The 18,140-nt window shown below is 46.2% G+C and overlaps 1 protein-coding gene across 1 annotated transcript in view; it reads left to right on the top strand.

Moving 5' to 3' along the window:
- The first annotated feature begins 2,196 nt into the window (after positions 1–2,196).
- Positions 2,197–18,140, top strand: part of LOC147902604 (DNA-directed RNA polymerase 1B, mitochondrial-like) — a 65,465-nt gene continuing 49,521 nt past the window's right edge. The window contains exon 1 of the mRNA XM_087373644.1: positions 2,197–3,218. Within this exon, the coding sequence (XP_087229770.1) occupies positions 2,352–3,218 (867 nt within the window). The 5' untranslated portion in view covers positions 2,197–2,351. The remainder of the gene's footprint in view (positions 3,219–18,140) is intronic.

Raw genomic sequence — 18,140 nt, 5'->3', positions numbered from 1 at the left:
GCAAGAATATGAATGTTGATAGGCACAAAGAAGGTTCAAAGATTTTTCCAATAAGCCACTAGACTAATGGAAAATTAGATAGAGAGTGAGGAAGGGTTTTTTATGGGGTCTTGTGAGTTGGTTTTCAAGTTTTCATTTGAGGAAGAAGAATTCTAAAGTTTGATCTCGCAGTGTTTAGTCTTGACTTAGGTTGTGTTGCGCTATCATGGGAAGCTCTTAAAGAGCAATTGCTTTGGATAATTCCTTACATGGATATGCATTGAAGTATATTGTCTCAATGGATTGCGGTTTGTGTTATTGCATTGTTTCTTTCATTAGCTATGAATTCGAAATAAATTCTAGTGAGCACATAGCCTATTAAGTCCTGAGTTGTAGTTATTAATAGGATGAGCCGAGTGTAATTCCGTTTAACACTCTTAGTTATGAATTTGGAATAAATTCTAGCTAATATGTAGGTGTCTAGTCCCGAGCTCTAATTACAAGTGTAATTCAATTTAACAGTACATAGTGCATACACCACATAGTGCACGCATTATAGTCTCTAATCTTGAGTTTGCACCCTTGAGTATCATTGTTAGCAAGCTTTCTTCCATCCAATCATTCCCACAACTTTAAGGCGAGTAGTTTGGATCGCAAAGATAGGAATTATTTATAGGTAACTTGGAGGCAAAAATCATGGATGGGGAATATCTTAAAGAATTATAAGTACTAAAAAACCCATATGCATGTATGTATGCATGCTTGTGCACACACACATGCACACATCAAAGGTACTATTTTATAGGACATGGCAGGAGGTGCAACATCGTCATGTAAGATGGGGTGGGTAACGACAAGAGTGTATTCATCTTAGGCATCTTGGGAGTTGACATTATTCAACCCAAAGCATATGGACATAATAAGCTTTTACGAGTGCATCATGAGTGCATTGGGGTTGCTTGCTTTCAATCCATGAAGATGCAAGGGTATAGTGGCGAGGATGCACTAGGGGGTCGCATTCTTTGAAGCCCATTCTTTTGCGTTGAAACTTTGCAAGGATCTACAAATGGGCATCATTGCCATGTATTTGGATGGGTGTCATTTAGTTGGTCATGGTCTAGTCCTCATGAATGCTTGAAATTTGCTTTGTTTTGTTTTGTTTGGGGTGGCTTCTAAGAGGTAGTGCTATAGTGGAGAATTGGATTCTCCTTTGTGAATTCCCAAGTGCAATTTTTCTTAAAAAGTTAATGTACTTATGCCTCTCAAACTACCTTTTATGGAGATCACTTTGAACCTTCGAGGGTAAAATTGCCTGTTAATAGATCAACACACTAAAAATACTATATTAAGAGGTAGTGCCCCTGTGCATTACACTCTTGTTTTGAGAGCTTGCTTTAGACCCCCGCGTTATGTATTTTGTGTGGACCCCCGTCGCGAAAACCTTGAGGAGCAGAGAAGATAACTTTGAGAAGATGGTTGTGAACCCTTAGGTGGGTCGAGGGGCTTGACCTAAGATTAGGGTTTTCTGTGTAGCATGGTGGTGGAATTGGAAAGGCAATTCTTTATTCTTGGATCTGTAGGGGGATACTCAATGCACTCGTCCGAATGCGTTTGAAACTACCCATGGTTGTGGTATGGTTTGGTCTTGAAATTTAGCTTACAGAGATGGTTGAACCTTTGAGGGGTTTGACCTGAGATTGGGGTTTTGGGTGTAGCATGGGCATTGGAATTGGAAAAGCAACTCTTTGGTGCACATGTCCGGAGGGGGATATTGAGGCACTTTCTTATGATGCATAGGTGCACGCATCACCCCCGTGGTTCACACGTGGGTCGTAAATGTGCTGCTTTGAGTCGCCATACTGATCCATGGAGGCCCTGCCCGATCCATTCGAGAATTTGTGACCCATTTGAGCATTTGAACAGATGTGTGTGTGTGTGTGTGGCTTGAACGGTGAGTGGCGGTTGGGCCACCTTGTAGGCAGCGATGATGAGCGATGACCAGAAGGTCCATTGCACCGGCCAGGCGTAAGAAGAGATCTCACTGAATGCATCCAAACGTGGGTATGCCCAAGGCACGAGTGCACCGGTCGGGACGGGTGTGAAACCTGAGTTAGGTAAGATGTGGGGTGGAAAGGTTGGAGAGGGATTTGACCTAAGATTTTGGGTTTTGGGGGATGAATGAACTAGAAAGGCAATTCTGTTGAGGGAACAGTTTTTTTGCAGGGAGGAGCTTCTTCTTCTTCATCATCATCAACTCCTCCTGCTCCTCCAGAGCTCCAAGCACTTTCACCATAGCCACCCTTGCCCCTTCCTCGCCTCCATATTATGCAGGCATTGCCCACTCCCCAGCTTCGCTTTGGGCGGGAGACGGCATGTGGAGAATTAGCCTCCAGCTCTTCTCCCCCAGTAAAACCACTGAATTCGTGCCCAATCCCAGTCGCGCTCTTCGTCACCTTCACTCCCTGGCTTTGCCTCACCCCCGCGTAGCTTCCGAAGTTCCCCTTTTGCACGTCCAATTCGGCAATGATAGCTCCTCCCCTCCCACCATCACTGACGTTCACGGCACCTTGAACACCGTCCTCTGGGGTATCCCCTGGATCGCCAATCAAATGTGCTTGAAGTTGCCAGAAGGGACGCCTGTCAGCGACGATTTCATCCCAGCTTTTAGAGCACAAAGCGCGTGCTCTGAACATTTGTTGACTCATCAATTGAAAGAATTTGTGAGAAGTGATTTTGTGGATGAAAATAGTAGGTTGCAGGCTTCAATGGGCGGTCTTCTTACAGAGCCTCCCGACATATCGCGCTCGGAACAGGTGAAATCGGAATCGCTCTCTGGCTCGACAGCTGAATTAAGGTGCAGGAACGAGAGGGCGCTGCGCGCAAGGCAAATAAAGATGGAATCGGACGCATGGCAGCGTGCTGCCAAAGAATACAAGGATGCGTTGGAAGCACTGTGCAAGAACCAGTTGGCTCCAAGCCTACCTTTTATGAAGTCTATGTTCTTGGGTTGGTTTGAGCCTCTCTGTGATGCCATTTCAGCCGAACAAGAAGCTTACCGGAAATGTGAATACTTCAAGTATCGTGAATGTTATGGTCCATATCTCTGTTTACTATCAGCAGATAAGTTAGCTGTAATCACAATGCACAAGACCGTAGCCAAATTGATGACGGATAGTCAAAATGGTGGATTACGTGTTGTGGCAGCAGCTTTGAGCATTGGTGAAGCTGTGGAACAAGAGGTCAGGCAGCTTACTATTTTCATTGAAGGTTGCAAAAACGTTGGAGTTATGATCTGTCAGTTCTGGATTTTTGGTATCACTGACCAATGTTTTAAGAATCACATTAGACTTGGATCTAATTTTGGTAGGCTTTCTTTTCTTGAGCGCTTGTGCTTATAGTCGTTTTTTGGATCAATGATTGCAAATACACAAACTCTTTTTTGTGGATTTGTGCATAGGTCCTACTCATCAGAAGCTTCTTTGAATTAGCATCTGGAAATGCGCATCTCCGTACTTTTGAACGCTCAAAGGTCTAGCTATTTTATATAAAAATCAAGAGCTATTTTGTGAAGATCCATAAGGCGGTGGGGAGGTGGCAAAGCGAATTCTTGCTGCCCCATGGAAGCTAAATTAAGCAGTAGTCATCCTTTATGATTATATCAAGAACTAGCTGGGTCCATGTCGGATCTTTAATGTTAGAAACATGGTGGAGAGAGAGAGAGAGAGAAGAAGAAGAAGGAGAAGAAGAAGAAGAATATATTATCGTCCTCTGAAGACCAAAAAATCGGCCTATGGGACCTGAGCAATACAAAATCCTCGTACACAGACTCCTCCCTTGGAGGGGAGGGTATTAAGAGAAACTACCTTTATGTCTTAGGTGAGTTCCTGTGCTTGAAAAGCTTATAGACAAACGTTCCTAAAGCTGGGGGTGACCCGCTATGTAGCATATCAGCCAGTCTGTTAGGGAGAGAGAGAGAGAGAGAGTGTGTTAGGGTGTGAGGAAATAATGCTCAAATGAAGACATGAAGAAAGGCCTTCATTCATTCATCAAGTATGACAAGACAAGTGAAGTACAAGCCGTATATAGGCGACTAACTCACACACTAGCACCTAGTGCATATGAGATAAGTCCCATGATGACACGTGGCACTCACATGACTCACACACATAGACTAGTACTAGATCACCTAGTACTACACACCAACACTTCATACCAGCACACTCCTTGACTACGATATCTCCAACACCCCCCTTCATAGCAAAGAATGTGAAACCCAACACGCAAGAGTAGACCGATCCCCCCTCCATCGCAATACTGCAAAGAGCAAGTCCAACTATCCAACACCTTCCGTGTGTTAGTGACTTCTTAGTTAGCTTGCGACTGGCAAGGGCAAACCATCACTCGCCATCCCCCCTTACTCTGAACTGGGTGGTCAATACCATCAACCAAAGTAAAAGACAATACATGCATTTTTGGGGGACAACCTAGGGTAGAGTACTTCTTATTGACTCCAAATACATTCAATTTAGAGGGACAAACCAAGGCTGAGAACCTTTATTTGACTCAACACAAACACACATAGCATAGGGGCCTAGAAAGCCTAGCCCTGGTCCCTCTGCTATGTCAAATGGATCCTCATTGTCAAGAGAGAGGTTGTGAACCTCTGCTGTAGCTGCATGTATCTCCTCGGGGGGCTCTTCAGGTTCAGGTGGTTCTTCAGCTAGAAGATTGGCATGATGCTACTCTTGTTCCTGTGCTTTCTTCTTGAAGCAATGTGGCACATGCACCCCTGTACTTGGGTGCAAGGTGACACACTGGCTACATCGACAAGTGCATTATAGTTCCTAGATAGGAGATTTTGTTGTATGCTGTGACCCCTTTGTGAGCCCTTGTCCAGGGACAGTCAGGCACAAGCTATGTAGGTTAGTCTTTCAACCTTAGGTCAAGTCAGTAGTCAGTTCTTGTTCACTAGTACCCATTGGAGAACAGTAGGTTAAGTGTTTCCATCTTATAGTTTAGGTCTTCGTCCAAGTTGTGGCTTGTTGGTATTGCGATAATTCTTTCTATCTTAAATGGTGCGTTGCCCTACCAGCTAGATTTAGATTTAGATGCTCGTTTGGGAGAGACTAAAATGAAATCGTTTAGACTTCACAAGCAGTTGTAGCTTAAATGAAGAGATTTGGACTACTTTTTGATTAGCCTTCTCCTTTAGTGCTAGCCTTCGTCATGGCTAAGTTTGCCCTTCACCTCTGGAGTGCCGACAGAAACTTAGTACGAAGACTTTGTATAAATGGATGCTCAAGTATGTGTGGGTGTGTGGATTTGTATGTGTGAGAGCATACTTTTATACTATGGTCTACACCCACTGTTAGGCGCTGATGACGTCAGTGGGGATATCATAGTAGCTAGTCCCTGCTATGCATGATGGAGTTTATGGTTCTCAATCTTATGAGTGACTCTCGTGAGATTGAAACTGCACTATGTTGTGTTTTTAGAGGATGAGTTTGGGAATGTTCCTGGATTCATCTAGGTATAGGTCTTAGCCTAGCTCTGTACCTGTCTATGGAACCATCTGATTTTTGTTTGAGCTTGTACACCCCCTTCATGCCAATTGCCTTCTTGTTGGCAAACGAGTCAATCATCTCCCAAGTGTCATTCTTCTTGATGGAGTCAATCTCTGCTTGTATCCGATTGCATTGTCTCATACATCATCAAAACCATCAGCCTCATCAGCCTCAACTATGCTACTGATGGAGTCCCTTTAGGGTCCCCAAAGGCTGGACAGGTAGGCAGGGAAGGCAGCCTGCAAAGGCTGCCCAAAAACTCCCCTGGCAAATGAGCCAGGGAGGGCTTTTTATAGGCTGGTTGTAGGCCAGCCAGTTTGTAAAACAGACTGAGTCGGTCTGTTTACAGACTGGGTTGGCTCAGTCCAGCCCTATAAAAGGGCCCCTTGGCTGCCCTGTTTTCTCATTCAGTTTGCTCCTGCCTTCAGTTCTCCTACAGCTCCACTTCAGCCTCCTGTGCAGCCCCTGAGATCCTCAGATCTGGCCCTGCTCTAGCCTCAGGCCCTTGGCCATCAGTTCAGCCTGATCTGAAGGTGACCACGCAGCACAACAGTCGGAGGTTTGGACCAGCAAACAGAGAGAGGTTTGGACACTGTTTCCTCAGCTTTCTCAGCTCTCTTTTACAATTTACAGAGCTCACTCTCAGCTCTATATTTCAGTCATCTTTTAGTTCTCTCATAGGATCTATCACTTCTAGTTTTCACTCTCTCACTCACGCAGTAACCCTGCATTCCGGTAGACAGCACAAGCCTCTTCCTTGCCTTGCAAAAGCGTCCTACATGACAGCATCAAGGTCTCAGTATTGGTTGGCGTTGCCTCTCAGGTCTTTGGGTTTGCTATACGTGTGCATAGTGAGCTCTTCAGAAGCGTGTTCCATGCTCTCTTGAAGAGTGTTCTTTGTATTTCTCAGTTCTCCAAGTATAAAGCAAATTCTCCCCTGATTGGGGGAGGGGGCCCTCAGTGGGTACAGGGACCCAAATCGGTTGTCGACTCTACTCTCTCTCTACCCTCATCTCCTTTCTGTCTCTATGGTAAACAACGCTCATTCCTCGCTAAAGGTTTAAAGAAGGTCTTGTTGTGAATTACACGATCAGATAACCGTTGCATGTTACACAATGGGCTTCAAATGTGTCCTTTCTTCTTGCAAAACGTGCAAATAATGTTCTTGTTGGTCTTCCATTTGCTTGTGGAAGCAAATGCATGATCGATAGGAGAGGCAAGAGCGGCTTCCTTATTGCGACGATCCTTCTCAATGAGGAGGGCCACCATATCACCAAACGTGGTAGTGGCAAGACGAAGGATCTCAAGAGTGTACTCAAAGCGAGAAATTCCATGCATACTCTTCTTAAGGACAGCCATCTTATCTTCATCATCAGGGACACTTTTCAAACTTGAGAGTTGTTGAACAAGAGATTGAAACCGGGCTAGATGATCACTCAACTCATCACTCTCTTCCATTTTCAGATCATAAAATTTGAGCTTCAAAAAGACTTTAAAGTGATTTTATTACCAAAGAAGGTCTTGAGGCGACTCTAAATCTGCTTAGTTGTTGACTTGAAATCCACATGATGGATGAGAGAGTCGGCTAAGCAAAGACCAATGAGGGCAATGGCCTTAGCATTTTGCTGCTTCCAAATCCTTTGGTGTTGTTGATCAAGTAACTCAACCTAGTCATCCTCAATATCCCAAACTCTCCTTCACGCATAAGGAGAAGCTGTATTTTGGTTTGCGAGGTGGGAAGACCTTCCTTGTTAAACTTCTTCATGAGGATAGAACTTGAAGACAAGGAGGTCATGATTGGAAACAGCTTCGTGAGAGTGGACAGCAGCTTGAAATGGATAACCACAAACTGAGTCGGCTGGTCTAGGTCTTCAAAACACATTAGTAGACTCCATGTATGCAAAAAGGGTAAAGATAGGTGGCTGGCGGTGCTCCAACTACCAACCCTAATCAAAACACAGCAAGAATATGGCCCGAAATGTAGAACTGAACCACGAAAGGAGCCCTTGTGGTCGAGATAACTGCTTGAAGGCTTTGACGCCTAGATATCTTTTGGGACTATGATGTCCTTAGTTTGTTGTTTGTCTCCCATTTCGGTCGTGGGAGGGCATGTTGGGTATAGCATGTGTGCGCCCTCATGGGATGGTGTCAAAGAGTTGAGCCTCATGTTACGTTGCATGGCAATTCTGATTGGATAATCTTGCGTATAAAGCACATGGGTGATTGCTCATTGGTCCAAGAGGGACTTACCTTGCATGGTCTTGACACGGGACGACGACAAGAGGCGGTATTCCTCTAAGGCGGCATCAACCGTGGGCATGGCTACTACAAATCGTTGTAGTCACTCTTCTTGTCTAAGCTCTCTTGATGATAGTCGATTAAGTATCTCGAGGCTGGTGTTGTTGGTCATGAGAGACTGGCTTATAGCTTGTAGTCGGATCTTATAGTAGTTGTTTAAGATCGTAGGGTCCATAGTCTTATTGCTTTGTAAGACAGCAACAAGCCCCGAAGGGATGCGCTGCTCTAATCTTTAGTTGTCAGTTTTTACATATGAAAATAAATGAGTCTCGTGTTTTGTAAAGTTGCATATTGTGATCTCCAATCCCACCAAACAGTCCATTTACCTTTCTTGCGAGCGTCCTTCACTTTGGCTAATTCAGTGGCTTTCATCTTGAGCTGAGTCGGGGTGAGCTCCTTTGAAATCCATATCTTAGTGCCTCTTAACTTGTTGGCTTACTTGAGAATTTTGTTTCTTGCTAACTTGTCCTTCAAAACTAATTGGGCTTGTATCCCTTGTTGGAGGACACCAACCATATCTTTTGAGTTCCATTCAATCGGGGGATTGCTTCTATGAGATGTTCTAGCTTTTTTGCCATGCTCCCATCGTGCCAGCCCACTGGTTATCCTCCTATGCGTCGAATCCGGCTATTAAAGGCTCTTTTCTCATGTTCTTGTACTTCTTCATAAACATCCCATGTGTTGATTTTGTTGTCCATTTTGGCTGTAATTTCTTGTTTTACTGATTTGACCTGAGTGGCAACTAAGTCCTGGACTTTGGTTACCAGCTTTGGTTCGAGTGCTGCTTCACTCTGTATTTGTAATACTTCTTGTATGATTTTTTGTTTTCTAAGATTTCATCTCCAGAGAGGCAAGTCGAGCCTTAGCTTGTTGTAGATAGTAAACTTGTTCTTGTAGGTTCAACCTGTGACTATGCTGCGTTGCCTTTGATAATTCAGATCATAAGGAGAGGGAATTGGTGCAAAACCAGTAATGGGAGCAAAGAAGAGTTTCTTCGTTGTAGGTGTCGAGATAGTAGATTTTTTCTCCATGGAGGCCTTCAAGAACTCCATGACGGCCTGAAAGTATTTTGGAGGCCCCTTTGCTGTCTCTAACACCCCAAGCTGAGCCCGGGGCTCAACTCAGCCTGGGGGCTGAGGATAGGCTACTGTTGTGCCTTTCCTAGGCTGGTGACCTGCGTACAAAAACGTGACCTCCCCCGTGCGACCTAACCTTGGAGCTGTCGCTTGACCCAACTTTGACGCCACCGTGTGCACTGTGACCTAGCCCTAATGCCCACCGAGCTACTGACCTTGCTGCCGCCCTTGTTGTTGTGCTGCTTTGCCCTGCTGTTACTACGATAGGCGGAGGGAAGGGAAGAGAGAAGCGAGGGGGAGGAGCTAGGGGGGGAGAGAGAGAGAGAGAGAGAGAGAGAAAGAAGAAAGAAAGTTTATTAAAGTCTTCGGAAGACCGATGGGTCTATGAGACTATGAAAATCCTGATACAACGAGCTGTGGTAGTGGAGCTACTAAACGAGTGTCCATACCAATGCAAAATGCAAAATGCAAAAAATGCAAAAATGCAGAATGGCAGTACTAAGTCCTAAGTACAACATAGTCATGTCGATGGTCGACTATATATATCAATCTCAGCATCATCATCAATATCATCATCATCCCCAACAACAGCAAGATATCAAGATGGATGAGGCAGTGGAGGCATGAAGTCGGCAATAGAGTGCTGTCGGCCACTCAGAGGTGCGGTCCTGGCACGTCTCCTGGTCGTAGCTCTGCGTCTAACTAGGGCTACTGTGACCCCCGTCGATCGGGCTTTGACTCTAAACAAGGAGGGGATGTCTCCAAGTGTGATTTGTGTGTTGACCCTCTGTGAGTTGTCGGGTCACGTTCATGTCGAGGCCTCGTCTCGTTGGGGTCCATGTGATCTAGCTGAAAGAACTTCGTGATAGAGCTCTGAGAGGGATCATTTGAGGAAGAAGTCTGCTCCTGTCTCCGTGCTTGGAGTATCCTCTCGCGGTGTCTAAGTGCCTCATGAATGAAACCTGCCAAACACCGTTGGTCTGGGTAGGAGAGGAAATGGGCTGAAATCCCATAACTATCTCTGAAGAGGCAGTGGAAACGTCCTCGGATCTCATAGTACACATGACACCTGAAGATGAAATGCTCCTCTGTCTCAACCTCGTGTATGTCACATAGTGTGCATATGCGCCGCTCCCTAGGTAGTCGCTCTGCTCTGCCGCTCTCGATGCGAAGTCTGTGTGAAGAGAGACCGGGAACTGCCCAAGAGAGATCCTCATTGAGTGGGGTAGGTGAATGTGTGTGTATTCTGGCGGGTCAATGAAACCCTCCGCTGTGATATGTAAGAAGTGATCTCTGTAGAAGCTAAGCTTCACTGGGAGTTCACTCGGTTCCAACAGGTCCGAAAAGTGTGTAGCTGTAGTAGATCCTCACGGATAACCTGGTTGACCTCGTGTTATAAGAGGGGAGAGAACGGAGCATCCATGCTATACTGGAAGGGAGGTAGTATATCCATGTGGAGCCCCAGTCGCTCAAACCATCTCTCTGTACGTGCATACGAGCACCTCTGATCTCCTCTTGCTGCAAGTGCCATAGAAGAGGATAGAGCTATCCATGGTAGCCTGCTATGCCCCGAGGTATAATCCCCATATTCCCTAACTCGATACAGATATGTGATGACCTGAAATGCAGCATCTAGCTGTAAAGGGGGTGACCCAAACTCAGCCTGAATGATCTGGTGAGGAATGGATGACTTACCACGAATTGTCCGTGATAGCATGAGAACTTGTAGCCACTCCACACGGGCCCACTTTGTATCTGACAAGTCTGGTCCCCAACAAGGGCTGCCGTACATTCCCGCTGGGTGAGCTAAGGAGTCAAAAAGCAACCCCTTGGTGCGTGGATCCTGAAAGTATGAGCGGAAGCACTACCTCTCTAGCCTGGCCAATGAGGCATACCCTCTACTCAAGCGTGCCTGCATCGCGGGTCTCATAGTGAAGCTCGGTCCGAAGAAGATAACCCCAAGATAAGTGTATGATGAAACTATCTCAACAGATGACCCCGCAAATGTGAACTGCTCTTGGCGCATGATGGCTCGAGATGTATTGAAGATCATGGCCTTGGTTTTACCCAGGTTGACCTTCAAATCATGAGACTCACAAAAGGACTGCAGTGCGTCTAGGTGTCTCTGAAGCCCCTCTGCTGAGGACGACAAGAGAGCCACGTCATCTGCATAGAGCAAAATCTGGATCAGCGTGCCCGCAAGAGAGCAACCTACACCCCCCTGTGTGTGCATCACTGTCTCAAGCTCGTCAATGTAGAGGCCAAACAAGGTAGGCGACAAAGGACACCCTTGTTTGACTCCGATGGTACTCATGATCTTGTCTGTCCACTCGGATCCTGCTCGAACTCTACCAGAAACTCTCTCGTAAAGTGCCATGACAGCCCAAATGATCTCTTGGTCATAACCCAATTCCTATAGGCGCCGTATGAGGTGGGCTCTTGGGACCGTGTCAAATGCCTTGCGAAAATCCACAAAGCAACAATAAACCGTCTGCTTCCGTGACTCGCCTCCTCGATGATACATCTGAGCGTCAGAATGTGGTCCAGCTACAAGGGATTGGGGAAAGTGGAAAATAGGGAGGGAGACTAGGAAAAACACAAGGGCAACAAAAGTGGGGACTTTTGGGGGGGGGCAAGTGGGGGGGGGGGGAGAGGGTAAGGCAGGGGGAAGACAAAATGAGATAGGAGAGGGCTAGGGGGAGGTGGAAAAAGGAAAGGGGGGAGTGGCCAAAGTGGGAGAGGGAGAAGAAAACCGATTGCGAGGGGGCTAGGGGGCAAGCAAAAACATGGACTGAGGGAGTGGAAAAAAATAAATTACAAGGGATCTAGTGGGCAATGGAAAATTAGGAGGGGAGGAGACAAAATAGGTGAAAATGGGAATTGAGAGGGAGTGGGAAAAATGGGAAGGGCAATAAGAAAATGGGTGTTAGGGGGGAGGTGGAAAATGGAAAGGGGGAGATTGGGAAAAACAAGATGGAGTGGGGGAAACAACAACATGGTGGGGGGGGCGAGGGGAGGAAAACGTGGGGGTGATTGAGAGGAGGGGAGAGGAGTGGGAAGAAACGGGGAAGACAGAGAGTGGAAAGGGGAGGAAGAGGGTGGGAAGAAGAAAAGAAAGGGGATGGAAAAAGATATTGAGCAACTAAACAATCCCCAATTTATGGGGCAATCTAACAACTCACAGGCCAGCCATCTCAGCCAAACAAGTGGCCCATCATGTTGCTATTCCAGATAGCCTGAAGGTTCCTTCCTCAGAGCATGCTGGTTTTCAGCCATTTCCTAGGGCAGCTCCAGCCCTTCATCATCCTCGTCATCATTGAGCTACACGGAGGACTGCGTTACACTCCCTCTGCTGCTATCTTTTCTACTGTCTCTCTACATGGAATCATCTTTTTGATTCACCTCAGCCACGGTCCTTCAGACACGACGGCTTGAGGTTCTTGTATTCAGTTTTTCATATTACCGACAGGCACTATGTTTTCTGAGTTCCATTCTTCACTTGTGTCTAAGTATTGTCTACTTTTTGATCGCTCCACTGCAAACCCTATCGTTTCTCTATAAAAGAAGGGGTTGGGGAGAAAAGAAGAACCAAAAGGGGTGGAAGAAGGGGAGGAGGCGAGGGGGAAAGAAGAGAGGAAAGGAGAGGGAGGGGGGAAAGAAAAGAGAAAGGAGGGGAGGAAGAGATACCTCAAGCAATGAGGAAAAAGGGGTGGTGTTGGAGAAATGGGAGGAGGAATGGTAGTGAGTTGTTGGAGAATTGGTGCAAAACAAAGGAGGAGGAAGAATTAAATGGGAGAATAAATGGTGATTAGCTGGTGGAGGGACATTGGAACACTAAGAGAGAGGAGGAAGAATGAAATGGAAGGAGGAATGGTCGCTGGAGGACTAAGAGGGAGGAGGAATGGTCGTCAGTTGTGTTGGAGAGAAGGGGGAGCAAAAATATGAATGGGAAGGGATTAGGAGGCATTCTTTCTCTCTTGATATTGGTAGGACTCTCTTGTAGAAGTACAATATCGTGTGTAGGTGAGATATGTTACCTTGGCTTTCTTTAGCAACTTTTAGAGGTTTGTTTTAGCCTAGCTCTTTTGGCATTTGTGCAGACTCCAAAGCTTGAAATTGGGATCTTTTAGGCAATTTAGTATGGAAAATAAGAGGGGAGGGGAGGGAAATGGGAGAGAACGGGGGGAGCAAAGTTTGAGTCCCATCCGACACCGTATGTGGGCACGCCGAGGTGAGAGGGCCCATTTTCACCCTATGTACCTCGTTGCATCTCTCAAGGAGCAAAATATGGAATGGGTCATTAGGATTTGCATGTCCACTTGTCTGATTGGGCTCAAAATTTTCACAGGTCCTAAACCCAATGGTTTCCATCCTCTTTTAAAGTTTTGAGTTCCATCTGACACCAGATGTGGGCACGGCGAGGTCAGAGGGCCCATTTTAATCCTATGCACCTTGTTGCATCTGTGAAAGAGCAAATTATGGAATGGGTCATTAGGATTTGCATGTCCATGTGTCCGATTGGGCTCAAAATTTACACAGGTCCTAAACCCTATGGTTTCCATGCTCTTGCAAAGTCTAAGTCCCATCCGACATCGGATGTGGGCACAGGGAGGTCAGAGGGCCCATTTTCACTCTATGGCATATGCACCTCGTTGCATCAAATGAAGGAGCAAAATAAGGAATGGGTCATTGGAATTTGCATGTTTATGTGTCCGATCGGGCTCAAAACTTGCACACGTCCTTAACCCTATGGTTTCCATGCTCTTGCAAAGTTTGAGTCCCATCTGACACCAGATGTGGTCAAGGCGAGGTCAGAGGGCCCATTTTCACCCTATGCATCTCGTTGCATCTGTGAAGGAGCAAAATATGGAATGGGTCATTAGGATTTCCATGTCCATGTGTCCGATCGGGTTCAAAATTTGCACAGGTCCTAAAACCAATGGTTTCCATGCTCTTGCAAAGTTTGAGTCCCATCTGACATCGGATGTGGGCACGTCAAGGTCGAAGGGCCTATTTTCACCCTATGCACCTCGTTGCATTAGTGAATGAGCAAAATAAGGAATGGGTCATTGGGATTTACATGTCCATGTGTCCGATCTAGCTCAAAATTTGCACAGGTCCTAAACCCTATGGTTTCTATGCTCTTGCAAAGTTTGAGTCCCATCCGACACTAGATGTGGGCACTGTGAAAGTACTCTCACGAGGGCGCTCTTCCCCATTGGAGGGCAAATTGGCATTCAAATTCTGCATGCATTGCACACATTTGCATTCTTGAGAAGGCTGTTTCTTCACATTTGGTATCAGAGCCGTGACAATCCACGATCGAGATAGAAGAGTGTGCAGGACGGAGGTACGGACAGCAAGCGCTATCATATGAGAAGGCTGCGTGGAAAAGAGTCGTAGAAGGAGGCAGCGTGCGGGCGAAGAATGAATGCAAGGCGCAAGCCAAGAGAGCGGCAAGAAGGCTACGCGTGGAGAATTGCGGGCAGAAGAAAGGGCGCGGGAAGCAAGAGGCCTGTGTGGACGCGAAAGGGTACAGGAGCTTGCAAATCTGTGCACGAAACAAGCATTTGGCAGGGGTCCGTGTGAAAAATCTGGACGCGAAACAGACATCTGCAAGGACCCCATGCGAAACAGGGCTGTATATTTGCTGCAATCTTGGAAGCCATGATTCCTGAACTTTGGAAGGCCTGAGGCAAGGACTTTCTTTGATTTTTGTGGTCTTTGGATAGGGAACAGGGTGTCCTAACGGGGTGACCCCCCCCTCCCCCCCTCTCTGTCTGAATAGACCCTTAAAACCCTTAAATCGTGAGGAAAAGAGACCCCCTCGGTTCTCCCCAACGGAAAGTCGGATTGGAACAAGATTTTAAGGGGGTGATCCATCCATCAAGTACCCCTATAACGGTATCTAGAGCACCATTCTGCTCAAAACAAGTAGCCCAAACGGAGTATACCACTTTATAGCATAAAAACAAGGAAGAAAGGCTAAAAGAGAAGGAAGAAGAGGTCAAATGAAGTAGTTTTTCGACACAAGTGAAGCGGGAGTCGGATAAGTACCACCAACTCTACAACACTTGACTTTTACTGTAAAATAAACCCCTTTTCTGAAAACGCATACGTCATATGAGTACGGAAGTATGATTGGAGTATGGTTCAGCCCTTGGGGCTGAAACATACGTGACCCTAGTTGTACCCAAAAAATTTCAGAAAAATATAGATTGATCATTGATCATTGTACACATTAAATTGACATAGAGGTATTAAACTGGTATTAATTTTAAAGTCATCACTCATGAGTCATGAGTTGTGAATCGTGATTCATCATTCATGAAAGACTCCAGCCTCCAGAGACCGTAGTCATCTGGATTCTAGATTTTGATACATACATAGTGTCCACTGTCAAATGATGGAATCATAGATCATAGATCAATAATCAATACTATACGAAAACATCATGATCAAAGGAAGTAGGTACTAGTAACTACACCAAAACATGAAAGGCATCATAAAGAAAAGGCTGCCAGTGTGCCATAGCCCGGAAATAAAGCATGCATGACAATTCACAACCAATGAGGCTCAAGCCTCAAGCTGCATCTTCATCCTCATCCTCTTGCTCATCCTCATCCTTATCATCATTTGCATCAATGCCTGCACCCTCCTTATCCTCCTCCTCCTCATCACTATCATCCTCATCTGCCTCGCCATGGAACTCCAAAAGACTAGAGCTGCTTGAAGCTGCAGCAACATCAATCGTTCCTGTAAGTGTAACAATAGGGGCTGCAATGTCTTCTCCCTCTGTATCTGCTTGCCTTGCTAGCAGCCTATCATCATCCTTCTCCTTGTTGATCATTTCTAGGGTCACTTCTATCTTCTCAAATCCCCTTTCCTTGATTTTGGAAATGAGACGCAAATTAGTATGGATGTAAGCAAACCGTGTTAAGAGAAGCGTGGCATTGTTATGTCTCTGTCCAAGTATGTGCAGAAGCTCTTGGATAGGTTCAACATGCATGATTGTAAGCCTATAGCCACTCCCATGGAGCTGGGGCTGAAGCTTACTATGTATGATGTAGGTGAATCAGTGGATGTCACACTTTACAGCCAGGCTGTTGGATGCCTCACTTATTTGTGCAATACACGGCCCATCAATATGCAGTATCTCAGGTGAGCAGATATATGCACAGCCCAAAGACAACACATTGGCAGGCTGTAAAACTCATCTTCCGTTATTTGCAAGGCATAAAGTCTTATGGCTTGATGTTTCCTAGGGAGGGTGACTTGCAGATGCATGCTTACAGTGATTCAAATTGGCATGGAGACTATGATACCAGGCAGTCCACTAGTGGTAATTGTTTCTTTTTGGGCAAAGCTTGCATTTCTTGGTTGAGCAAGAAGCAGTCTACAGTGGCTACTTCCTCATGTGAAGCTGAGTACAGGGCATGTTTTATAGCGACGGTTGGATGTGTTTGGCTGCGACGTTTGTTCGCTGATCTTCGTCTCTTATTGGAGGGTCCTTCTCCAATTCTAACTGATAGTTAGAGTGCTATAGTAGTGGCAAAGAAAAGAATCATGTGTTTCATGTGTTTCATGCTCGCGCGAAGCACGTTGAGGTTCACTATCATTATGTCAGAGAGAAGTTGCATGCAGGGGAGATCAGTATGATCTATGTGTCAACACATGACAATGTTGCAGACATCTTCACCAAAGCACTTCCACTTGAGAAGTTTGAGGCATTTCGCAGTGCCCTAAACTTATCTCCTTTTGGTGATTGATCACTATCTTGTACACCACATTGGCACTGCATGGGGGGTGTTAGAATTATTATCATATTCTAGGCAGTGGCCAATGTAATGTAATAAGTGGGTTAGGGGCACTTTTCCCTCTTAGAGGTTTTCCTCCCTAACCACAGTCCAATCCCTAACTACGGTTAGTGATTAGATAGGGTTTTGTCACTTAGACAAAACCCCTCATCTCTCTTTTGTGCTTACTTCATTTCAGTCTACTATTCAGCAGACTTATGTTCAGCTGTCTCTCTCTCTCACTCTTGCTCTCCTTGTTTCTCACAGCCTCTCGCCTCGCCCACTTCGCCTCCCGCTCCAACTACGCACGCAACCCGTCAAGCCTCTCCAACTCAGCTCCTTCTTGGTGTGCAGCGACGCAAGCAACAGCCTATATGGTGTGTACAACCTCTCACCATCACTTGGGCCTCTTTTGACTTGCACTGCGCACCTCCAGCTCTGTTCGAGCTCCTCCAGCTCTCGTCCAAGCACACCTCCAGGTAGAGGCCCAAAGGGGATCATGGGCTCATAGGTCACGGAGATCATCCGCCAAGGCTGCCAGGGCACATGGGCCTGTTGGAGATATCATAGCCAAAGAGTATGTGAGATGTGTTGTGTGGTGTGTTGTACTAGAGATCTAGTAGTGGTTGGGGGGTGAGTGCCACATGTCCCCTTGGGACTTATCCCATATGTACTTGGTGCTATATGTGTGTGTGTAGCCTATAAAGTCCTTCCTCCCTAGCCTCTCTCTCTCTCTCACACAAACACACACATCATGTTTATAACATGGTATTAGAGCAGGTCAGTCCTGCCCTAGTCCGCCCTTCCACGTCATCATCTTCTTCAACCTAGCCCTAATTCTACTCACCTCTCTCTTTCTTGCAGGCACCTCATTTCTGCCTCTAGCTGCCTCTTCTTGCAGCCATTTGCATCCGTCTCTGCCAGTCCACAGCCGGCCTGCATTGCCGCCTTCATTCGAGACCTTCTAGAGCTTTTGGTGCTTTTCACGGCCTTTATTACTTGCTGGTTGGCACTTCCTGCAAGAGGCGCGTGCACGTGTGGCTCCCCAAGTACGTTTTGTAGTTTTCCACTGCTGAAATTAGGGTTTCTGAGCTGTTGCTGCGTGCCTTCATCAGAGACATTTCGGGGCACATCTACATCAGCCGTTTCTCTGTTTGAAGACCTGCTGCAGCACTTCTGTGTACCTTGAACAGCTGCCTTTGCATTTTGGAGCTGTCTTGCTGAGCAGCTTTACAAATTTCGAGACCTACCTTTGCACTTGGAGCACCTACAGCTATCACTTTGCTTATTTCGGACCTATTGCAGCATTTCCAGCACTTAGCTCGATCACAAGGGCTCCTCTTCTGGTTCAGTTCTGCATTTTGAGTCATTTTCTTGCTGTGTTTTCATTAGGGTTTGCATTTTGGAGCCTCCGAGATCATCAGCCA

This window comes from Dipteris shenzhenensis, chromosome 4 (genome assembly GCF_047967505.1).
Source record: "Dipteris shenzhenensis isolate YYH24624 ecotype China chromosome 4, Dip_SZ_1.0, whole genome shotgun sequence".
Taxonomy (NCBI): Eukaryota; Viridiplantae; Streptophyta; class Polypodiopsida; order Gleicheniales; family Dipteridaceae; genus Dipteris; species Dipteris shenzhenensis.
This window is presented reverse-complemented; position numbering and strand designations above follow the sequence as displayed.